Genomic DNA, 25818 nt, shown 5'->3' on the forward strand with positions numbered 1-25818 from the left:
GAAGCATTTGTATCTAAATTCATACAGATGCATCTTCATCTAGCTACTGTCACTCAGCTTTTTTTTTTTTTTTTTTTTTTTATTTTTTTTTTTTAATATTTTATTTTATTTATTAGAGAGAGAGAGAGAGCATGAGAAGGGGGAGGGTCAGAGGGAGAAGCAGACTCCCAGCAGAGCAGGGAGCCTGATATGGGACTCGATCCTGGGACTCCAGGATCATGACCTGAGCCGAAGGCAGTCGCTTAACCAACTGAGCCACCCAGGCGCCCCTGTCACTCAGCTTTTAATAACAACAGTAACAACCAGTATTTTACTAAGTATGTGCTATGCACCAGTTGCTGCCGCAAGCACTTTACATGTGGTAACTCACCTGATTTTAAACAACATCCCTTTGACCTGTGGGTACTGCTGTTACCCCTATTTTTACAATTGCGGAAGTAACAGGTTGGAAGTTTCACAATTATTAAGTGGCAAAGCTGGGATTCAAACCCATAGTCTGTCTGACCACAGGCTTTGGTTAATTTAGGGGCAAGCCTGATGCAGAAGAGGAGTAAGTTTTATTGTAGGAGGCTTAGGACTCAAGAATGAATGAAAAAATGAATGCAGAGTATCTTAATCATTTATTTTACTTTATTTTATTTTTTTAAGGATTTTATTTATTTATTTGACAGAGAGACAGCGAGAGCAGGAACACAAGCAGGGGGACTGGGAGAGGGAGAGCAGGCTTCCCGCCGAGCAGGGAGCCTGATGCAGGGTTCCATCCCAGGACCCCGGGACTATGACCTGAGCCGAAGGCAGACGCTTAACGACTGAGCCACCCAGGCGCCCCTCTTAATCATTTATTTTAAGATTGATCACATTGAAATAATTTATGTATATATTGGGTTAAATCTTTTAAAATTAATTTTGTTTTTCTTTACATTTTAAGTGTGGCTACTAGAAGATTTCAAATTACATACATGGCTCACATTATTTTTCTATCAGGCAGTACTATTGTAGAGAGTCCTAAATGAGAGAAAGAAGGTGTGGTTACTATGGGTAGGAGACTGACTAGTGAAGTAGACAGGAGTGGTAGTGCATATCTGGTAAACCTAAGTGGATTGGTAAGTATATTGTCTCCCACTTAGCTATGGATGATGAATATATATTTGTTATAATAAGTTAAACTTTATCATATTTGGTAAAGTAAATGAATGGAAAGAACAGATATGTTTGTACCATGTATAATACAGTAGCATATTCATTGAGCGTTTAAATATACCAGCCACTTGTCTAAGCACTTGACATATATGTTAACTCAATACCGGTACTGACACCACCAGGCAGGTTCTATTGTTACTGATCCGAGGCACCGTGAGGTTAAGCTTCTTGCTTAAGGCCACACAGTATAGCGCATAAGGAGTTAGTGCTAGTCTATACAATTTAACTTCGGAGACTCTGCTCTTAACCACTGTGGTGCAACGGTATCCCCTGCTTTTTGAAAGTTCATGTTATATCACCTTACTTTTACCAAAGACCTACATTAGTACCTGTTTTTGCTAGCTGAAAGAAATCAAAAGAAGTTTGCGTTCAGCATTTATTTGGCAGCGCACCCTTACAGAGGCAGCAGGCACCCCCAAGCAGTGAGTGTAGCGCCACCAAGCTCCTTTCCGGGGAACTACACTCAGCATCTCAGTCTCAAGCCGCCATGGCTTTGAAGTGTGTCTGTGAGCATCTGTGCTTTTTCTCGATTTACTTTGCGCATCTGTTAGCAAGATGTGTCTTGAGGTATCAAAAAAGCCTGAGAGAGGTTATTTTTTGGCTATGGGAATGCTCAAAAATATTTTCATAATGAAGTAATGGTAATTACTTCTTCACTTTATGCCATTTTGGCTTATGAAAGGTTTCATAGGAAAGTTCTACTTTCAGGTGTGGGAGGGAGACTTGTATTGCCTCTTTAAGCTGTACGACCTTATGATTTGCTGGTATTTTTTAATCTTATGCTTTAGTGTGGTAGTGTGTACATGGATAACCCACTGGAATTTTTTTTCCAGCTTAACAGGTGGCCTTCGTGTCAGCTTGTATTTATAATTTGTAGATTTGTTTTTTAATTTACTAAAAGTGAATGATTTTTGTTTACATTTTCCATTTGCAAGGTTGGTTGTTTATACCTTAATTTTAGCCTGTTAATTGCATTTGTGGTAGTGCTCCATACGTTTTGTATATTATAAAAGATCTGCCTGGACTTTCAGGGGAGAAACGTATATGGACAAATTAAAAAAAAAATAAGCTTTTAATAATTTAAATGTGTGGTATCAAAAGGAAATACAGGAATTTGGGTTTTCTCTGCCTAGAAGCTATCATTGAGATGTTAGCCTTAGGAAAGATAACATGTTTTAAAAGTTTTTATTCTCAAGGGAAAAGTGTAATACTGTGTCTAGGCTAAACATACATTAGGTATTTATATCACATATGTCACAAATATATTTAAGTATCATCCTAAGTTAGTTTGTAACCTAAAATAAAAAAGAAATATTTTTTTCTGGCTATCAACTAGGAATGAAATGCTGTGGATGATACAAGCACAGATGTCACAAGTCTGTCCTGTGGAAATAAGACATACATGCAAAAAAGAAGTAAATCCAGTTCAATAAAATAACACTATGGGGGCTCCTGGGTGGCTCAGTCGGTTAAGTGTCTGCCTTTGGCTCGGGTCATGATCCCAGAGTCCTGGGATCAAGCCCCACATCAGGCTCCCTGCTCAGTGGGGAGCCTGCTTCTCCCTCCTCTTCTCCCTCTGTCCCTCCCCCCAGTCATGCTCACTCACTCAGTCTCTCTAGTAAATAAATAAAATCTTTAAAAAAACAACAACAACAACAAAATAACACTATGTATATCATGAATGGACAAAAGATTTATAGGAGTTCTGAGGAAAGGCAGAAACTGTTTTGAACTAGTAGTTTGGGAAGGGTTGCTGGAGGAGGAGAGAATTGAGCTGTCTTGTAGGGTGAGTCGTTTCCTTACATGGAGTGTAGAGGGTGTAACTTAGACACGAGGAGGTACACGTTGGGCTTAGGGGAACAGGGAGAGTTCAGCTTGTGGCTAAAGTGAAGTGTGTAGGAAGCTGAATACTCAGGGAAATTTTGAAAAATTAATTTGGGCTGGATCAGAAAAGACCTTGAATTCTAGGTGGAAGAATTTGAATTTCTTAAGAAGTTCAGACTTTTAGGGGAGACAGAAATCTTTGGCTATGTGATCGTTTATCCTTAAGTTACTACTTATGTGATAGACATCCCTAATAAGTTATATTCTTGACTTAACATGGTCAATGTTTTTAGTTGTTGGTACCGAGAAATACTGAAGAGCTTGCTTTCTTGGTTACTAGTCAAATCCAGTGTATCAAATTGGCTTGTTAGCACCATCTCAGACTTCTTGGTTGGAAAAATTTTGTTTCACATAGCAAATACTTGACAGTTGTCTGTTTTTAGAGATGACAGATCAGTATTTTGCACTGACTGTTAATTTCATTTAAATTTCCATATGCTGTGAATTTATACCCTTATTACAGGCACACTAAAACGTGCTCTTATTTTAAAGCTCTGGCTTATCTTGGCTCCATTGTCTCATTAGCCCAGCGATTGCGGGCTGCTTTGTTTAACCTGCTGACTCCATGTTCTTTTTTCATAAAATTGGGAAGATCTTGGTCTCTCAGGGGTGGGGAGATTGTTCAGTGAGATTAGACAGTTTATAAAGAGAATGCAGTAACCTTTGGAGACATTGGATGTATATACTTAGTAAATTTTCTCTACCTCCTTCCTGATTTTGAAATGGTTGTGACTAGAGATTTCTTATTACATATATGCTTTAAATATAGGCTTTTGTGTAGCAGAATTCAAAGAAATTTGGAAGGCGTTTACTTTTGTAAAATCTGGCTTTATTTATTATAATAACTTGAATTTTTAAAATGTTGATATACCGGGGCGCCTGGGTAGCTCAGTTGGTTAAGCGTCTGCCTTTGGCTCAGGTCATGATCCCAGGGGCCTGGGATCGAGCCCCACATCGGGCTCCCTGCTCAGCGGGAAGCCTGCCTTTCTCCCTCTCCCACTCTCCCTGCTTGTGTTCCTTCTATGCTGTCTCTCTCTGTCAAAAACTAAACAAAATCTTTAAAAAAAATGTTGATATACCAAGAGAACTTACTGATGTTTTATTAAAGATAAATTGGTAGTTGTTTAATTAGAATCTCCATAAAACCCTGAACTATCAAAGGACTAAGGTGTTTCTACAAAGTTATTTTATGAACTAAAAGCATACTCTGTGGCATTGAAAGGAAATGCATCTTTTTTTTTTTTTTTTTTTAGATTTTATTTATTTATTTGAGAGAGAGAGAATGAGAGACAGAGAGCATGAGAGGGAGGAGGGTCAGAGGGAGAAGCAGACTCCCTGCTGAGCAGGGAGCCCGATGCGGGACTCGATCCTGGGACTCCAGGATCATGACCTGAGCCGAAGGCAGTTGCTTAACCAACTGAGCCACCCAGGCACCCTGAAAGGAAATGCATCTTAAATTTTACATATGGCAATTTAAGTAACCAAACAAATGAGTACAGGGAAAAGAGAGGGAGAGAGGAAAAACCAAGAAACAGACTCATAACTATAGAGAACACACTTATGGTCACCAGAGGGGAGGTGGGAATGGGGTTGGGTGAAATAGGTGATGGGGATTCAGGAGTGCACTTGCTGTGAGGAACACCAGGTAATGTATCGAAGTGTTGAATCACTACATTGTACACCTGAAACCAATATTACACTGTATGTTAACTAACAGGAATTTGAATAAAAACAAAAAAGCCCCCAAAAACAAAAGAAAAGGGGGTGCCTGGCACCTGACTCTTGATTTCAGCTCAGGTCTTGATCTCAGGGTCATGAGTTCAAGTCCCATGTTGGGCTCCACACTGGGAATGGAGAATGGAGCCTACTTTAAAAAAAATTGAAAAAAAAAAAAAAAAGAAAGGAAATGCAGTTCAGGAGAAATACTCTTTATCAACCATTTTCTGCATCATGTTGTTAAGGAAATGCAGTTAAACTTTTTTTAAGTTGCCTTTTTTTCTTTTGGTGTACATATATGGATGTTAATGTAGGTCTAGATTTGTGTAACCCCATCACAATTAGGAAACAGAAGAGTTCCATCACTCCAAAAAACTCCCTTGTGCTACCCCTTTATAGTCACATCCTTTCCCTCACCCCTGGCAACCACTGCTCTCTTTTCCATTTCTTCCTTAATGAATAGATTAGTGGAGGCTATCACATGATAAATATCTTATCAAATATGATATCAACTAAGATAAAATATGAGAAACATCAAGTAAGATAATGTATGTGAAAGTGCTTGGCAGATAGAGGCATCAGGTACTTAATAAAAAACTGCTTCATACAGAATATTAGGTCAATAGGTGAGGCTTAACTGGAGTCTTCTATAGAGTCAACTTTGTGTAATCTTTAACAACTTTTTTTCTCCTTGCTTAGAGGCTTTTAGGCTTATTTTTGAAAGGCTTTGTTCCATAGCATCCTGATTGCTGGAAATCTCTGTTATTTAATGTCTTTTAACCTCCTGTTCCTCAGAGAAAAAGTGAACAATAATATCTACCTTGAAGAGTTGTTAAAATGTGATGATATATATGAATATAAATACATAGGCACGCATGTATTTATGTGTGGCTTGGCCCAAAGTAGGTTTCCCTGTCAATTTTTTAAGATTATATTTTATAAATAATATAGTTCACAGTTACTTTTAGGATAGTTTGGTAATGAAATATCATGTCGTCTTGATATCTAGATGCTCCACCCACCCCCTCAACCAAAGCTTTTAGAGTGGGAAGGTTGATTCTCAAAGCATTATCTTTCTGTTTTTTGGAAATGTGTCAGCAATTTCTCTGTTTTGGTTTGGAGAGAGGAGTACCCAAATCTATTTAACTTTATTATATTTCAGGGTTCATTTCACATTATGCCCATTTCATAAAATGTGATTTTTGAAGTTGATGATTGGGACGTATGGGCTGAATCTTTGCTAACCCCAGGACTTCCTTTTGACTTCATATTTCTAAGCCCCTAATGTAATAGTGACTTTTGGAGATGTTTTAATCTTTTTCTTAAATGTGAAGTACATAGTATTCTGATATATAACATCCTGGGCAGTAGGATATAATTGCTTTTCCACAAATTTAATTATTTAACCAAGCGCAGAAGCAGATTTAGAAGTTTCTGTTCTTGCCCACAAGTCCTCATGTATGCTGTCTTTATCACTATTCTTTGTCTTATTATTAGTGTTCAAAATATTAATAGAATCAGTAAATTATAGAACTGGAAAGAACCTTTGAGATCTTCTAGTCAATTAATTCCTAATTCTATCTAACCCAAAGCCCCCTTTTTCATAATAAATATTTTGTAATACTCTCTTTAGTGTCCTGAGATAAAATTAATAGTTAATGAAAGTTTTTTACTCACATAATTAGAATAAATCAATATAATTCCCTAACTGTAATATAAAGGAAAATAATTTAAAGCATAATATGAGGTATGATTATTCCACAAGACAAAACTAAAAAACCCCACAGAAAACAGCTCAACAGATTTCTAAAATGCCCTTAAAGGCATGCACTGCCCCAGGGAGAACCGTGATCCAGACCCAGTCTTCTCTTATCATAGGTAAAGAAAATGAGGGGCAGAGTGAAGGGGCAGAGGGCAGTGTTGGACAGAGCTTGGTGTTACTTTTGCAGAATGACAAAGAGTGTGGTTACTAGTAGAGCTTGAACAGGAATCCCAGGTTTTGTGAGTTGCTCTGCTGCTCTTGTTGCTCATTACTTCTAAGAGGAGAATGAGCCCAATAGTATAGTTAGTAGGTAAAAACTTTGCTTCATGGTTTTTCTAAAAATTTGTATGAAAACATTTTTCATTTTTAAATGAGGTAGTTAACTGCGTATTATTCTTGACTTGTTGCTTGCTGTAGAGGTACACAGATATATAGGTAATAGATACGCGGACATGTGTGTAATACCGGGAGGACATCCTGTAGGTTCAGAGATACTGCCAGAGCTCCCGTTTTCTGGCTTTTTGGCCTTGGGCACAAACCTGTCTTTTCATCTGTAAAATTCCTACCTTTTCTTTCTCACAAGGGCCAAATGAAAGGGTGTCAAAGGAAGTGGTAAACTGTATAGCAGATGCAGTGGATCCCTGCTAAAAGCCTCACATCCTCCTCCTCCAAGGTTATAGAGAATACAGTCCTTTTTTAATACCCTGCAGTTGGTATATTACCGTAATAAATACTCTGATCTGAATCTTATTTCAGTTCCTTGAACCCAACAAACACCTACCTGCCTTCGAGACCTGGGATGCCACACATGTGCCCTCTCCAGCTCCTGTCTCTACCTGCTTGCTCATCCGCTCGTGTACACACACACACACACACAGCCAAAACCAAAGGTTTCATAACCTTTATTACAGTATCATTTGTTTACTTTTTTGAGTATTGATTCCCCCACTGGATTGTGGGTTCCATGAGAATTTTGTATTCTGCCCTATGTGCTTGTGTTGTAGGTAAAAGTGATATTTCCAAAATATAGTCAAATTGACACTCAGGGAAGATGTGTTGTCTTTATCCTCCAGTCGCAACCCTCCCTGAAATAATCTGGTGTTTCCAGAGGTGCTTGCAGTAGAACACGATAGGAAGCAGTCCCAGCACCAACTAGTTCAAGTTTCTTTGTACTGTGTCATTTAGTTTCTTTTCTTTTCTTTCTTTTTTTTTTTTTTAAGATTTTATTTATTTATTTATTTATTTTAGAGAGAGAGCATGAGTGGGGGTAGGGACAGAGAGAGAGAGAGGGAAAGAGAAAATCTCAAGCTAAGCGCGGGGCTGGGTCTCATGAGCAGAAATCAAGAGTTGGAGGCCTAACCAGCTGCTCCATCCAGGCACCCCTGTGTCATTTAATTTCTTGAGGGAGCAGTGTCCCCTGTAACTTCTAGAATGTTGCTTCTGAAGTATTATGTGGAATTCTGTAATAATTAAACTGATACTTTTGACTTTAGACTATACACTGAGTTCTTTTTTCATCAAGATTGCAGGTAATCAAGGGTAATTATGTTACAGAGGAAAAACTGAGATTTTGTTTATTTTGTGGTAGGCTTTGCATTAAGAACTAATACTTTGGTAGAGTTTTGTTAAGCATCTGAAAGACATTATTACTCTTCTGTGCATATTTTTATTTTAAGTAGAGTGTAACTTAACTCTTTCCTGGCAGCCTTCTGACTTTGTAATTTTTTTCTTTTTCTTTTTTGGACTCCATGCTTGTGCTTAAGTGCAACAATTTCATTTCTTATTGTTGATTTCCTGAATATGTGTTCATGAATCTTTCCTTACACTCAGCAGCTTTGCCTCATTAATTTAAATATGGCTTTGTTTTGTTGCTCTTATGCTTATTTTGTTTCTCCTTTTTCTTAAAGCCTTGTTGACCATATTCTTCACAACTCCATTTCAGTGCTGCTAAATTAGGGTGCTCATGTTAGTGGGTATCTATTACTTTGATACTATTTTGGAGACTATATAGGTGTTTTTCTCTGCCTGGACAGTAGGTTTTCCCCTTTCTTTTATATATTTGTCCTATGCAAATGTAAAGTGGTTAATTGGAAAGAGCACACACTTTAGGGTTAAATGGATGCAGGTTTAAATCCTAGCTCTGCTACCTGCCAGTTAAATTTGGGCATGTTTGAATGTTTCTGAGCTCACTTTCTTCAACTGTAAAAAGGGTATACTTTTACCTACTTTTCAGAATTGTGAGATAAGGAATATTGTATGTAAAGCATTTGTTAGGGTATTTCTCTCCTGTGTCTTTTAATAGTCTCTGAAAAAAGAGGCAGAGTGGAATAGAGGAAAGACCAAACTGAGAGTGAGAAGTCCTGGCCTGCCCTAAGGCCCCTTTTGTCTCGATTATATGAGTCCGTGACTGAGGTGAGGTCGTCTGAAGAGAAAATAAACCGTTAGGCAGTATAGATGGGGAGTTCGCTTATCACTAAGGAAAAGCGATCTGGATCTCTGTTGCCTCATCTGAGGTAAGGGTTTGCTTGGGCCACTGGTTCCAAACGACGTTCTTTAATATCCTTTAGAACAGAGAGGTCCAGATGAAGGTGAGGAGTGAGGTCTGGGGGGCCTGGGGGTGGGGACAACCCTGAACCACAGCTGTTCTGCTGTGTTTTACATGAGACCTTTTAGTGAGATTTTTGAATGAAGGGTCCTATGGCCAAAAAGTTTCTAAACCAGTATACTAAATGATCCCTAAAGCCTCTCACAACTCTGACTTTCCATGATAGGTGATTTTATAGGTGGTGTGGTTTTTAAATTGAGTTTTCAGAGATGTCTTTCAATATTATTTTATGCGTTGTACTGTTCTGAAAACTACCTCCTTCTTCATCAAATAGAGTAGTTACTTTTGTAAGTTCTAGAAATAATTTAAAAAATCCTATAAATATTAATTGCTGATCTTAAGTCTTCATGAGCTTCTGTTATCAAATATTTTTATTGGCATTCATATTAATTTCTCCACCTGTGTTTTTATTAATGGCAAGAACATGCTACATGAAACACTTTAAAATACATGGAGAGAGTTCCAAGGTCATTCTCCATCTGTTATTTATTTTGATTTTTGCAAGTCTAGGGAAAAAAAGGTCACAGAAGTAATGTTTTAATAGCAAAACAGATGTTCCAGATATTAACCCTGTTGTTATTTGTACAAAATAGACTTTTACACATGAACCAAATCTCCGTCATTTTCTTTCAGAAGAAGTTAGAAAAAAATGTTTTATACATTTGTAGCATTCACTCAGAATTCCATGACATATGAATAACAGCCGTGTTTATGAAATTCAGTCTGAAATACCTTGAATCAAGATTATTTGATTCCATTCATATTATAAGGTATTAAATAATAAAGATATCTCAAATATTTTTAAAACAAAGCCTGGTATAAATAAATACAAATAAAATAATATTATAATATGTAATATTTGTGCCTTTGCTTACAATATTTTCTGGGTTTTTTGACTTCACAACTTAAAGTTTTTTTCTAGAGTAGTGTTGTTATATATGATTTATCCTTGGTCCTACCTCATTACCCAGATACTTGATAAATGTGTTTCATGAATGAAAATTACACAGTATAGTTTCTTGAGAGTTAAGAATGTCTCCAGAATTCCTTTACAACAGAAGACCATTTTAGGCTGCTGTTCAGTTGTTTCTCTAAACCAGTAGTGTCTTAACTTTCTTTGAATTACAAACCCCTCTAAGACAAATTCGGGATCCTCTCTGAAGAAAAACACACATACATAAATTAGCATACAATTTTAGGGGGTTTATGAACCTTTGAATACATTCCATGAATCATCTTTGGGTAAACTACCCTTTGTTGTGTGAAGAATAAATTGTAGAAAGGAAACATTTAATTTTTTTTTCATTTTGCTTTTATCTATTGAAAGAAAATTACTGTGAATGATAGTTGACTTTATTTGACAAAATGGTAGTGTTTTTATTCAGTGTATATTAATTTGTAAAAAGTCTTTTATTAAAGATGATAATGTAACTACACATTTTAAAAATAATGTGATCGGTTTGTGTTGTTTTGAAGAATTGTAATGTGTGAAACAGGAAGAAAAACATCTTATTCCTTGTCCAGTCAAAACACGTGTTCGATGCTGCCCTGAAGCAGTGGTATTTTATACCTTCTAGTGAATACCAGTAATTTACCTTAGAAAAGACAAGTTACTGATGTCAGAATATCAGCAGTTTTAACATATGAAAAGCACTGAGCCAGTGTTTCAATATTATGAAATCCCCAGTTGATGCTTCTTATTCGTGGCTGACTCTATCTTCAGTGGTTTATTATTAATGGGGCCTCTCCAGTCCCTTAGTATAAGAAATCCTGGCTCCTCGTTTTTCCTTTTGAAATTATTGTTACTGGGATTTTTTTTTCATAGTGCGAAAATAAGACTTTTTGTGCACAATTTGGAAGAAAAATCATAGTCTCACTACGCAAGAATAGTCATTGGTATCATTTTGTTATGTGTCTGTCGAGGCTTTTTTCTGTTCAGTGATTGTGCGCCCTCTGTCTAGGTTTTGGTTCCCTTTTGTACTCCGGCTTTGCTTGTGTATGCTTTTTCTAATTTTTGAGGTGGTAGTTATTCTTATAATTTCTCTTTTCCTTTCCCATCCATTCATGGCTGCCAGGGTAAAATGGTTAGAGTTATTCGTGTCTTGGTAGTCTCCCAGCTAATGAACTTTTTTTGTTTTGAGATAGAATCCACACACCATTACAGTTCACCCATTTCAAGAGTAGTGTACAAGCAGTGGTTTTAGACTGTTCAGTTGTGCAGCCATCACCACTGTCTAATTTCAGAACATTCTTTTACCCCCCCCCCCCAAACAAACTTCATACTCATTAACAGTCACTCCCATGACACCTGCCTTCAGCCCTAGGGAACCACTGATCTACTTTTTATCTCTATAGATTTGCCTCTTCTGGACATTTCATATAAATGAAATCATACAATATGTGAACTTTTGTGACTGGCTTCTTTCACTGAGCATTAATATTTTCAAGGTTGTCTGTGTTGTAGCATGTATCAAGTACTTCATTTCTTTTCTTGTTGATGGCTAAACCCCTTTTGTTTAATCCCTTTATCAAATGAAGAACACATTTGGGTTGTTTCCACTTTTTGACTTATGAATGGCACTGCTATGAACATTCATGCATATGTTTTTATGTGGACATGTATTTTCATTGCACTTAGGTATATATATCTAGGAGTGGAGTTGCTGGGTTATGTGGTACTCTAACATTCTGAGGACTATAATAAGTAATTTGAACAGAAGGTAGTCTCTTGAATATCAGGTAGGAGGTATAAGAGAGTTGTACTAACCAGTCTTTCTGAAATGGTTTCATATAGTAGTGTTCCACTTAGTGTGGGTGTATGTGGTTTTAACTTTACATCTTATAAGGAAACCTTATATAACAACAGGAAATTGTTGAAATATAGTGAGTGTGCTTGCCATTTATGCAGAAAAAGAATTAGTGGCATTTTCATTAAAAAAAAAAAAAAATGCTTGCTGTTAATTCATTTTGTTTGAAATAATTTGGAAGAAACAAAACCCAACAGAAATCCTGAGACTTTGGAAGAACTTTCTCATGACTAACCCAATCACTGCACAGTGTGCACCATGAAGAATATTGTTAAGAGGTAGCCTCTTTGCCTTTCTTTTTGTCCTAGCTTGACTGACTGCTATCCTTCCTCTAAGCCCAGACCTCGTTTGCATCTTAATTCCTTCTTCTTGTTTTAGTTGGTTGCCTTAGCCATCTATGATTCTCTTCTAATGCAAAGAACACTGAGCTGGCAACTGGAGATGGACGGTCTTAGCCTAGCTCCAACACCACTGGCTGTGCCGCTGTAAGTGCAAGTCTGGTCCCTCAACGTTTCTGCTCCCCACTTTCTTCATCAGTATAATGAGAGAATCATCTGTGAGACTGAAAGATGTTTAAAGCTTAGTGATCTTAAGTCTAGCTCTAGACTTCTAAGATGTTACAAACTGGTTGTCAAATTTACTGATTTTTCATGAATTTGGCATTTAATATGTACTTCCTTGTATCACTTCCTTCCCTCCTTTTCAAATGTGTTCTCTCTCAACCTAGATGATATGGCCAAGGAGGGCAAAGACTCCATGGTTAGTGTTTAATAATGCATATATTATTATATGAGTTTTTATTGACTGTGGAATGACTCTAATTGGTACTTATTCTCGGTTTAAATGATCAGAAGTAAATGGTCAAAATAACTTGGTAAATTTAGACAGCTATTTTAACTTTTTCCCTTTTCTGTCTTTTTAAGAGTATGCTTTTGATTAAAGTAGCCATGGTGGAAAGTCAGAAATGAACATTCTGTTTTTAGAAACTTTTAAAATAGCTGCTTTCTGCTAGAACTTTATCCTTATGAGACTTTTATGCACATATATTCATGGGCTCATATTTTGTGTATATGAAGAGTTTCAGGAAACTTCTTGCTTGCTGACAGTCTGTGTACCTCCATTGCTTAGTTCTTTGCACATTTTACTGGTTAGCTCTGTGTCTTGTGAAGAGAAAGACAAAACAGGAGCTTAAACTTCAAGTTAACAGAGATAAATGCTATAAAATAAATTGGTGGTTTTGAGTGACCTTTGGGGGGGGTGCCTGTGTCGTTTTAGTTTACCTGGGGTGCTTTATCATTCCTATCTCAATGTATGTTTTTAATTGTGGCTTTTAATTTGTGAAAATTTGAGTTTGAAGTATGACAAGCAGTAATGCTAAGAGGTATTTCTACCTCAACATTTAATCAGTTTTACTTGATTATGGGATCATGCAGCAACACGCATTACTGACATTACTGACAAGCTGACTTAACTTTGGCTACAGTGACGTTGACGTTGCTGCTTTTTTCCTTCCTCCTCTTCTGTCTCCCTTTCCCCCTTCTTCCCTTTTTAAAACATTACAGAAAGGTCTGAGTGGCTCAGTTGGTTAAGCATCTGCCTTCTGCTCGGGTCATGATCCCAGGGTCCTGAGATCAAGCCCCGCATCAGGCTCCCTGCTCTGTGGGGGGACTGCTTCTCCTTCTCCCCCACTTGTGCTCTCTAGCTCTCTCTCTCTCTGTGCCTCTCCAGCTCTCTCTCTCTCTGTGCCTCTCCAATTAATAAATGAAATCTTTAAAAAAAAAAAATTACAGAAAGGTCTGTTTCTCTTTGACTACCATTCTTAGTCACAGCCTCTTCATCTTTATGGAGATGATGATGGAAATGTTGTGTGTCCTTATAGACAGACTTAAGTGTATTTACATTTATTTATATAAACCATATAACCTAGGGGTTTTTGTTCTAGGGGTTTGGTACCTTTCAGAAATGGTATCACACTCTTTTTCATTAGCAATGCATCTTGGAGAACTGTTCATTTTAAGAAAATACAGCTTGACCGCATTCTTTCTACCTGCTGCATAGTGTTTCATAATGTTGGCTGCACCGCGGTTTAGCCCTTCCCCTATCAGTGGACATTTATGTTTCTGATATTTTGGTTACAGACAATGCTGTGGTGAAGCATCTTTGTACATGCAGTTGAGTATTTCTCTGGGGTAAATACTGAGAAGGAATTCATGATGGCAGGCATATTCAAAATTATTATAGCTTATATGTATTATTATAACTCACTTACCAGTTTGCCCTCTATAACTTATACTTCTTCCAGCTGTGAGAGCAAAGACACCAACAAATGATTTTTAGAATATCAAGGCAAAACTTAGACATTTTTGCCAATCTGGTGAGAAAATATGGTGTTTTGTTTATTTTAATTTACATTTTCCTGAGAATAGGTTGAGCATTTTTTTTTAATTTATTTATTTTAGAGAGTACATGTGCACATGCACAAGCTGGGGGAGGGGCAGAGAGGGAGAGGAAGAGAGAGAATCTCAAGCAGACTCCCTGCTGAGCATGGAGCCCCACGTCGATCCCACAACCCTGAGATCACAATCCCAGCTGAAACCAAGAGTCGGGCGCTCAACTGACTGAGCCACCCAGGGGCCCTGAGCATTTCTTTATGTGTATTGACCATTTGTATTTTCTTCCTGAGGACTGCATACATATAAATGATTACTTACAAGGTATCTAGTTTAAACTGCATATATAACAGTTTTTGGTAAATATTTCTTGGTAAATACTAGTAAAATATACATATAGAAAAGTACATAAGTCACAAATGTATAGCTCACTAAATTTTTGTAAAGTGAATACATCACATATAACCAGCACCCAAATCAAGAAACAGAGTATGACTAAAATTCTTGAAGCCCCCTCGTGTCCCTTCCAGTCATTCCTCTTGCTCTACACCTCCCAGATAACCATTAATATTACTTCTAATCTTATAAATTATTTTTTTCTGGGGCGCCTGGGTGGCTCATTCGTTAAGCGTCTGCCTTCAGCTCAGGTCATGGTCCCAGGGTCCTGGGATCGAGCCCCGCATCAGGCGCTCTGCTCGGTGGGAAGCCTGCTTCTCCCTCTCCCACTCCCCCTGCTTGTGTTCCCTCTTTCGCTGTGTTTCTCTCCGTCAAATAAATAAAATCTTTAAAAAAAAAAAAATTATTTTTTCTGTTTTTGAACTTTAGACATATAGAATCATACAGTATATACTCTTTGCTTCTTTCTAGGTATTAACTTTTAAATACATTTTAAGTAAAAGAATTGCATCAGGATTTAGAGAACTGTGTTTGAGTATTTACACAGATAATTTCTTCTCACTAAACTTTAATAAGAGAAAATCGTGCCATTTTAACTAGATGTCCTTGTACAGTGCTAAGAACTCTCAGTGGACCCTCTCCCCACCAAAGGGAGTTAGCAGACTTGTTTACTGAAATCCATTTGATTGTTGAAAGTTTTTCTTGCTTCATTTTGGGTAGATCTAACTGAGGTTTGACCCCATTCTGCTCTTGAACTGTCTGTTGTGTTAATCAGAATTGGTAAACTGTGGTTTTATTTCATCTAACTAAATGATCTTAACTAGAATGCTTGCTTACCTTGTACCTTCTTCTAGTATCTGGGAGAGTATTATTGTCTTGGGCTGCTTTAGGAAAAATGAAGCTGTAGTTTGTCTCTTTCCTGTTATTGTCTGTATCCTTTTCCCAAACAGGTAAAGGTGCCAGAGCAAACTTTATACGTTATCCTTTCAGCTTCCTCTGCCTGCCTCATGAATGCTTAGGTGATACGGAAAGGTGTTTTACTTCTGTCTCTTCAGCTTATTTTTGTTAATTTGTGTCTTTTGGTAATTTGCTTATTAAAGGAGTATACCTTTTTGTCTTCAGAGTGTCTTGAACATAAATTCGTAAATTTTCTAGTGATTTCTTGACACTATAGTAGACACTATTTTTTTTTAAGTAAAATAAGTAAAGGTGAATAAGTTACCAATGGTGATAGTCTTTTAAATTTATTTTTAATTAGTAGTCTGCTTCCTAAAAGAATTTAAAGTGATTTACAATAAAAGACATACATGATAATACCAGTAAGAATAAAAAGATTATAAGAAGAGAAAGATAATAACAACACAAATCTTTGCTTCTAGAATTGAATGTTAAATTTAGCCATGAGCCTCTGTCTTTTGAGACTGGAAAAGAGAACAAATACGGTTCTCATTGGGGAATTGAGCAACAAACCATTTCATCAGGCAAGACAGATGTGTGTATGTTACTAAATTCTGAAAAATACAGAAATGTTCATCAGAATCAGGTCATGCAAATTAACAAGCATCCAGGGATTTAAAAATTTTGTTGGATTTAAAAGAAATTAATCAGCTCATACATATTTCACTTATGTTTATGAAAGAACTAAATCAGTGTGATTGTATCTGGGTGTGAAGTGTTTATTCATCTAGCTTGCAAGAGTAGTGCATAAAGAACATTATTCTAAATGTCATTGTTGGTGAACGTATAAGTAGCCACCATGCTTAAGAAATAGAATATTGTCAGTATTAGAAGTCTCCCGTGCTCTCCCCGTGACAACTATTATCCTTTTGTGTTAGTCATTATTTTTCTTTAAAATTTTGTCACCTGTGTATATATTCCTCAATATATATGTACATATGTGTGAATATATAGGTATATATGTATATGTATATATACATAACTTGAGAGCCCCCTGGTGAAAACTTGAGAAGTAAGCGTAATCTATCATTAGATGAAGGCTCCTAGAGGTGCAGAATCTCTGGGTCTGACCTGAACATCCCAGAGCATTGACCAGATCCATTTCTGGGTAAGGTTGTGGGCAAATTCATGCATAATGAGTCCTGAAAAAACCACAGTCCACGGCTCACCACAGTCATGGCATCTGGCTGGACTCGGCAGGTACTGGCTCTCTGGTAGGAATATTTTTTGCTCCTAAGTTCTCCATGCCCTCCCTCTGTCTCTTAGGAGTAGGTCAAAGCAGAGTACTTAAAATAGATAAAATGAGTGTCATCAACTGGCCTGCAGGAATTTTATCAGAATGTGTTCAAGAAGCCAAGTGTAGATTAGAATCTGTGCCAAGGTTCATATGGGCATTCTGTCCTTGGCTCAAAAAGATAATTTGTTTAGGAGCGAGGAATTTGGTGATACAGCTTTCAAAGGGTCTTTCTTTTGAGTCACCCATCCCTAATTTGGACTGGACACCTTCTCTGTCTTGTGCATGATTATCATCCTAGGATCTTCCTTCGTGATCATCTTGGAGAGTCCCTTGACCTCTCACCTAGGTGGGATCTCTTCTTTCCCATATTTCATCTCCATCAGTCTTTATTTACTCCTGTGTTTTAGGAAGCCCATCTTCAAATAGTTTCTTGAAAAAAGATTATATGGGAGGTTATTTTGAGGTTCTGCATGTATGATGATGATGTTCTACTATCTTTACATTTAATTGATTGATGACCAGATGGAATAATTTTCTTGAGAATTTTGTAGGCATTGTTGTTTTTATCCTGCTTCTGGTATTGCTGTTGAGATCTATTTCTACTGACAAGTCCAAAGCCAATCTAATTTTTGATCTTTTGTGACCTGTTTATATCCTCTAGAAGTTTTGTTAAAATGTCCTTTTGTCTCCTCTGTCCTGAAAGTGACAGTGCTGTGCCTTGGTGAGCATCTGTTTTCATCCATTATCCTAGCTTTCAGCAGGCCCCATTAATGTGGAATTTGGAGAAGTTTTTTGAATTATTTTCTTGCTGATTTCTTCAATTCCTCGCTTCTCTCTTTTTAGCACTCGTATGGTTTGCATATGGGACCTCCTGTCTTGGTCCTCTAATACTCTACTTCCCACCTCTTTATCTTCTTGACTTTTGGGGGGATTTCCTCAGCTTTATTTTCCAACTCTTGAGTGTTTAATTTTTGCTGAACATATTGCTATGTTGCCAACTTCCAATAGCTTGTTTATTCTCTGAATGTTTCCTTTCTTTGTTTTATTTAACAAAGAACATGTTTTTGTTTACTAGATGCAGTATTTGTCTTTCTGAAATGTTAGTTTTCTTCTTCTTGAATAGTTTCCCTCAAGTATACTTTTTTCTTAGTCTTTAATGTCATGTTAAAGGCTTTTCTCAGATGGCTCATTATCTGCTCACAATAAAAAATAGGGGACTTAAAAAGCCAATTAGGAGCTTGTATGTAAGTGAGGCTTCCATGAACTCTGGGCCTCACTGTAGGGTGATTTAGGTGGACCATTTATTAAGGAGCCCTCAGTGCTTCTGTATTTGATCTTTCTTCACAATCTGGTGAGATCCCCAGATCCACCAGATCTACTGACGCTCCAGTAGCCACTCACCACATCGAATGAATGGTTCCTCGGTTGAATTAGCCACATTTCAAGTGCACGATAGCCACATATAGCATGGCTATCATACTGGACAGCATGGCTACTGAACATTTCCATCACTGCAGGAAGTTTTATTGGAGAACGCTGGAGTAGGACTGAAATCTTGTTCCCAGCCACTGGAAAGCCCAGCGAGGAAAGACTAGGTCTCAGATTCGGGATTCTCTGTGTATGGTTACTTAATCCCACTGTATATCCCCTAGTCCAGAAGCCTAGTTTTACTTTCTTCAGGGTTAACTCTTTGTTACTTTTATTGTTCATTATTTACTTTTTGGCCTTTAAATCTTTCTGGTACCGGTTCCAAACTCTCCACTGCATTTTCTGGGAGTGCCCCTGGTTAGAGGTTCTTTATCTCACCTCTGTCAGTATGAACAGCGTTACGGAACCAAGTCCCTTATTTCTTTAGCTGGAAATACCGCTGATATTATTGCTACCTTACTTTTGAGGCTCTTGTTGGGATTATATGAGAATGTGAAGTGCCTATTTTAAGACACACTTGACATTATCAAAGTAGAGAGTAAGGTTCTTTTAAAATCTCAAATTTACAAATCCACTATGCATCTGACTTGCCCCACCACATGCTTATGAGGTAAGTAAAACAGAATAAAGGGCCACTGAGGTTAGGATACTGGACAGTTTGACCAGATAATTATTATTACCTAAATGATTTGTTTTTTTGACCCCAGCCTTGGAGTAATCAAATTTTGAGTTTCAGCAAAATTTTGGAGTATTTACATGTTAAGGACCTTTTAGTTGCTCATGAATAATTGAATCCGTAGGTGTTGAATATGTAACTACCACGAGCCTTCTGTAAAGTGCCTGGCAAATATTAGGTGCTCAAAAGGTAGGCCTTTGAGAATTTTCTCCAACCTCCCCATCTGTAAGCATCCAGGTTAAGTGATGTGGTCATGATCATCAGCTCTTGTGTTGTGGAGCTGGGTTGGATGCTCTTGGCTCATAGACTGCTCTGATACCAGCATCTGTCAATGCTAGGATTTTTGCCAACAAGTTCCATGTACCTGCCCATTTTAAAAAGAAGAGAAGCTCTTTGCTCTTAAGGTTTTTTAACAAAACCAATCCAGGGGCACCTGGGTGGCTCAGTCGTTAAGCGTCTGCCTTCGGCTCAGGTCATGATCCCAGGGTCCTGGGATCAAGCCCCACATCGGGCTCCCTGCTCAGCAGAGAGCCTGCTTCTCCCTTTCCCTCTGCCTGCCGCTCTGCCTACTTGTGCTATCTCTCTGTCAAATAAAAAAAAAAAACAAAAAACAATCCATTCACTCATTGCATTGATGCTTATATGCACCATTATCACTTATCCCAAAATAGGAGTCATAGGCCTTAGGTTTTTTCTTGGTGACATGTCAAAGGTGGTATTTTTGGCAGGCCTGGGTGTGTGTACTTTGTCCTAGGACCTGTGCTCTTGTGATTCTTGCAGCTCCCCACTGTGTACACTGTACCTCAGTAGTATCTGATGAGTTACAGTTCCCTGCTTAAGTGATGTTGTTTCAAATTTCTCTGACTCTGCATGTTCTGTTTTACTACCTGGAATTATCTTTCCCTTCCCCAACCTCACATCCTCCAAGTCTAGTGCATTTTTTAATCCCTTTTAGCAGAGTTCATCCTGCCTTACTTTGATCTATCCTTAACACACGCTGCCTGTTCCATTATATCCTCTATTGTAGCATGCAGCACATTGAATTAATTGCAGTTACTTCTTAGTATACCTTTTAGACTATGGGAGCAATGCTAGTTAACATTTCAATTGTGAGGTGATTAAATAAGGACGTTTTATGAAGGAAAAGAGGTTTCCTTCCTGAGCAAGAAACTAAAGGCATCTGGTCTATGGATTTGTTTACCCATCTCCCCCCACCCCCTGTTTGGGGGTGCTTCCAGTTCTTGGCAGTTATGAATAATGCTGCTATGAACAATGGTATACAGGTTTTTGTGTTGTCGGAAATTTTCATTTGTCCTGGATATTCAGTAGTAGGATTGTTGGGTTATCCGGTAAGCATACATAATACTTTGCCTTGCCACCAGCAGTATGTGTGAGTTCTTACTCTTCTGCATCCTCATCAGTACGTGGTATCACCAGGTTTTTGTTTTGTCTTTTTCAATATTAGCGATTCTAAATAAGTGTGTAGCTGTCATAATTGTTAACCATTTTGTCTGTGAAACCCGTGAGACTTGGAAGTAGGCAGAATGGAGCTGGATTAAATACAGAGCCAAGGAAGAGTTCCTGAGGAGGCAGTAGAATGGCTCAGATTTGCGAGAGCTTGGTATGTCTGTCATACTCACGGTCGTGTCCCCAAGTAACTAGCACAGGGCCTTGCGCACACAGGAATCTCTTTGTATGTTTATTGAGTCATTGAACAAATGATCAAGAGGTTAAGGAAAAGGCAGGAGCTTGATGGAAAAGTAATTTTAGATTAGACTTGGCCTGAGTAACCCCAGTATGTTCATGGGACACATCCTTTTATATCTGAGTCTTTGTTTACAAACACGTGGTTAGAAGCTGATTCGAGTCTCTGATTCCCAGCCCCTCAGTGGGAGGGAGGTGGCGTAATATCCTGGAAGGAAGTAGAAGGCAGAAAAAACTTGGTGCTACCAGCTGGTTATGGGGACTTAGGAAAGTAAGTCATCATAACTCTTCTGGTTCTTCGCTTGATCGATGTAAAATGAAAAGATTTTATTAGATGATATCAATATCTAAAAGAAAAAAATATAAAGGAGCTTAATCACATCAAATGAGAAATAGTTTAATAAGCGAGGAAAAAGCATGTCTGAGGCTTTGATGGATGTGTGCAGATAGAGTGTGAAGCCCAGCTCTTCAGGGAGTTTAGGGGTAGGTGTCTAGACAGCTAGCAAATGGCTCGAGGGCAGAAACAAACAGAGCAACAGAGGGTCCTTAGAGGGTTTCAGGCAGAGGAGCAGTGCTGCAGATTGTCTTTTTCTTTCTTTTTTTTTTTTTAAATTTTAAGATCTTATTTATTTATTTGACATAGAGAGAGAGACACAGCGAGAGAGGGAACACAAGCAGGGGGAGTGGGAGAGGGAGAAGCAGGCTTCCCGCGGAGCAGGGAGCCCGATGTGGGACTCGATCCCAGGACGCTGGGACCATGACCTGAGCCGAAGACAGACGCTTACCGACTGAGCCACCCAGGCGCCCCTGTCTTTTTCTTTTTCCTCTTTTAAAAAGCTTTCCTGTAAAGACTGGAGATAAGCTGCCTAAGTGTGTTCTTTCAGTGCAAAGAAGAGAGCTTGGGCCTCAGAAAGCGAGGCGGAGGGTGCGGAGGAACACATACCGTCCTGGGCCGGCCAAGTGTTCCACTTCTGCTCTTCAGTGGTCTTTCTCTCCGCCCTCACTTCGAAGTTCAGATTGTGAGTTTAGCAAAAAACCAGTCAGCATATATTCATTCTCTGTACTTGATAGGATTTTGTATACATACTCTCAAGTACTGGTAGAGATTTAAAAACCTGCTCCACACCCAGGTAAACTGGAATCTGTGTAAGGGATTTGACCTGTTTTATTGTTTGTCTGACATTTATTAAAGCACTTTGACATTTGAAATTTTGTTTCCTGTTCTGAATATTTAAAAAGAATCACAGCTCTTGATGCCTTGAATACCTTTTGTAATTTAAAAATTTTAAGGCCATTATTGTTTTCATAATTTTAATGATTCTAACAGTTTTATTATCCTGAGGCAACCCATATTTTTGCTCTTGTTTAGGTTATAAAATCAAATGTTTGATTATTCATTTTAAACTGTTTCCAACAGTTTATTTAAAAATGTCAATATTAAGCATTTCTGGTTATGAGGACCCTGAAAGTAATCTTTTGGCAAATAGTTTAGGAAAGTGAGGAATCTGACTTCTACTTAATCTTTCAGCTCATAAAGAAAAAGCCAGTTTAAGATGAGTTGCCCAAAGATACTACTTTCAGGTTTTAATGTGAAGAATTAACATATCTAGGTTTTTAAAAAAAATTTAGTGCACTCTAAAATTGCCAACACTTTTAGGCATAGTTACTCTTAGGAAGTTGTTCTGTAATTCTTGGTCCATTAAGTCTACTCTTTATAGTAGGATACAAAAAAAACCTCTGGAATATTTTAAGGTTTTGTGTTGGGTAACTTCTACAGGTTTATGTTAATACTAATAACCAGTTAAAAAAACAAAGCCTTCTTAAACGAGACAGCTTTTTTTTTAGGTTAGACATTTACTCTGAGAATATGGATTTCTAATGTACTGGAAGTTTGTTAGACCTGTAGGACATGTATGAGGGTTACCTTTATGGTATTCAAGCTCTTATATTCTTTATCTGAGGCTTTTCTGTAGCCCTGTAATGAAAGGTTATTTTATGCATTTTCAATTTGGGCAGATATATGTATAGTAACAAAATATATATATATATATTTTATATCTTTCAGAATCATGGTGTCATGGAAAGGGATTTACTTTATACTCACTCTGTTTTGCGGAAGCTTTTTTGGAAGCATTTTTATGCTCGGCCCCTTTTTACCTTTGATGTTTGTAAGCCCATCTTGGTATCGCTGGATCAACAACCGCATTGTGGCAACCTGGCTCACACTGCCTGTGGTAAGTTACCTGCCTGATAAGGAGACTGGACCAAAGTGGCCCAGCTGACCAATTTTTATTTTGTTAGAGTCAGATTTAGTCAAATGTTAGAAGAAACCTATAAATCCTTTCTGGAGGAAATACAGGAACTAGAGAATTAAATATAATTCATGTCCTTGAAGTAAAATATCTTAAGAGCCATATTCCAAAATTACGAGTTTCTTTTATATTCCTCGTGAAGTTTATTTTCCTTCATCGAGGTGTACTTTGAAGAATTTTTACACCATTAATTTTGTGTTTCCATTTATTTTACAAGATAATGGCAAAAATTAAGATTGAGATAAACTGTTTTTTTGAACTCTTGATATTGATGTGATTGATTTAATTCTTCCCAGTAACCACAGAATTTAGGAATAAAGTGGTTTCCCATCTGTGAGCTAGAGTGACAGCATCTGTAAGGTAAAAGTATGTACAAAATGTGTGGTAGATTCTTGGAACAGACAGGTATTCTCTGCAAGGTCAGTGCATACAGCTCTGAGCACATCTCCCTGATTCTGAGCTGGCAACTGGCAACGTCCTGTAGGATTCCAGTCCAGCCCCGTCCCTCGTCTGGACTAAAGCTGCTTTAGCCCTTCCATGTTGCTGCTAGTCAGTAATGCCTTCTCCAGAAATGGAGTGACACCCATGCACTGCCTTTACCTTGAATAGCTTATATTTCCTGAGACTGTTCTGTTCTTTCTTTTTCCTGAGCAACAGCTAGAACTTAATGTTACTGCGTTTATGGAGCAGTCATGGTGGGGGTGATGAGGATATACCTGACCAGGAAAACAAGGAGGGAGTCCTTGTCCTTCAGTTGCTGAAGGATCTTTTTCCACCTGTGTCTTTTGAACTGCGTTATGCTTTTCCCCTCAGGCAGCCCGCCCTTGTTATATCTGCAGAGAAGAAAGTACGCTAATGCTGTGGGGAGCTATTACAGTGCACCCTCTTCATATTTTAAAAAGGATTCCTCTGGTGACTAATTTTGAGAATTGCATTTGTCCTTTGTCAAAGGTTAATTTTTTTAAAAAATTATTCAGATAACTGTCTTATGAAATGTGATCACGTTAAACTAAAAGTAGTCCCGTCTCTCCGTCTGTCCCTCCCTTCTCTCCTCTTCCCCCTTTCTTTTCTGTTTTTGCACTTAAATCTGTAAGCACAAAGAAAGGGACTATAGCATAACTGGTAGATGATAAATAACTATAACTGGTATGGTTGCATATTTAATCCAGATTACGGAGAAGAATTATAAGATTTTGTTAAAGGGTAATGATGGTCATAGCTGTTAAGCACTTATGTGGCAGATACTGTGCTAATAAGTACTTTAGGATGCCTTCCTTCCAGGCACTACCATTATCCCCAATTTACAGAAGAAGTAGAAGCTTTGAGAAATTAAATAATTTGCTGGAGGTCACATGCATAAGCAAATTATTTAAGTAGAGCTGAGATTAAACTCACTTTGCTGCCATTAGAGCCTTAGGTGATAGGAAAACCTTGAAGGATTGGTCAGGGTCACATGGCACTTTAACTTCCAGTGGTAAGTTCACTGGGACCTTATGATTGTTTCAAAAGAAGAAGGTTTGGAGTTCTTTCAAGCCAAGGAATGCCTGGAGGGAAAAAAATTTGAGAAACTGATAACTACTAATAAAATCAGTCTCAGTGGCATGATGATTTCTCACAAGTCACCAGGTTCACTGACCCTCTCTTCTGCTACCTCTATTTAAAATACCGTACTTTCAAGTTCTAGAATTTATATTGGGTTCTTTGTTGGTTTCATTATGTTCTGAGCTTCCTCATCTGTTTTTTTCCTGTAGGAAGTACTTTGTATTGAATATTTGTAATATTCTTACATTATCAGTATGGATCCTCCTTATACATTTATGCAAAAATTCTTTTTCCTTTCATAATAGAAGGAAGGATTTTTTGGTAAGTTAACTGTTGTTTATGGCAAAAGTAAGCAGCAGGGAGCTGGAACATTCATCCAGCAACTATTTATTAAGTGTCCACCGTGTGCCAAGCATATTGCTAGAAGGTAATGACGAACAGGACAGATAGGACTTCTGGCCTCGGGGAGGTAATAGTGTTCTGCCTAAGCTATCTTGCCTACTTGTAGATATGCACCAGCTTGACTAGTTTCTGTCTTTCATTCGCCTGAGAGACTGCCTCCTTTGTTAGAGGACAGAAGGTGACTTCTCAGACCATGAAGTTTTTAGAGGTACATTTTTAAATTAGCTTTAAGGATATGAAGTCCATTGTTTCATTGCAGTCTTCAAACAGACCATTTAATATGGAATATTTGTTTTGTGGTGTTATTTACAAAATGAGTATTTTTCCATAAAATATCATACTTAAATAAGCACAATAATGCCCAGTTCACATAAGGTTAACAGTCAAAAGTAGATATTTCTAAAAAGTCCTCTACAAGCTATCTAAATGTTAACTAATTCTATTTATAGTCATTATAAAACCCAGAGACATTTCATTTAGAAAACTTTTAACTTTTTTCAAGTCAATTACATAACTTTTTTAAGATTTATAAGGAAATCGGAGTGAGCCATTCCAGATTCAGCATTGTGTATCTGATTCTAAGGCAGACATTTGGAGGTAAATGATTTTTTGGTAGTAATCATACATGGTTTTACATTTCATTTAATGTCTTAAATTTTCCAGTGTATAATCTTTTGAATATGAATCACATTTTTGGCTACTTCTCTCTACCGAAACCTGAAGGGTTTTGAAAATTTTCTTGTAGTTACTACATTGGTAGGAATCATTGCAATTGCAAAGCTTTAGTGTCCACGATCAAT

The 25818-nt window shown here is 37.7% G+C and overlaps 1 protein-coding gene across 2 annotated transcripts in view; it reads left to right on the top strand.

Annotated features, from left to right (window-relative positions):
- LCLAT1 (lysocardiolipin acyltransferase 1) overlaps positions 1–25818 on the top strand; it is a 197815-nt gene that overhangs the window by 44308 nt on the left and 127689 nt on the right. For both annotated transcript variants that reach the window (XM_032391458.1, XM_032391459.1), the window contains exon 2: positions 22828–22996. In XM_032391458.1, the coding sequence (XP_032247349.1) occupies positions 22832–22996 (165 nt within the window). In that variant the 5' untranslated portion in view covers positions 22828–22831. The remainder of the gene's footprint in view (positions 1–22827; positions 22997–25818) is intronic.

Source organism: Phoca vitulina, unplaced genomic scaffold (assembly GCF_004348235.1).
Source record: "Phoca vitulina isolate PV1807 unplaced genomic scaffold, GSC_HSeal_1.0 scaffold63, whole genome shotgun sequence".
Taxonomy (NCBI): domain Eukaryota; kingdom Metazoa; phylum Chordata; class Mammalia; order Carnivora; family Phocidae; genus Phoca; species Phoca vitulina.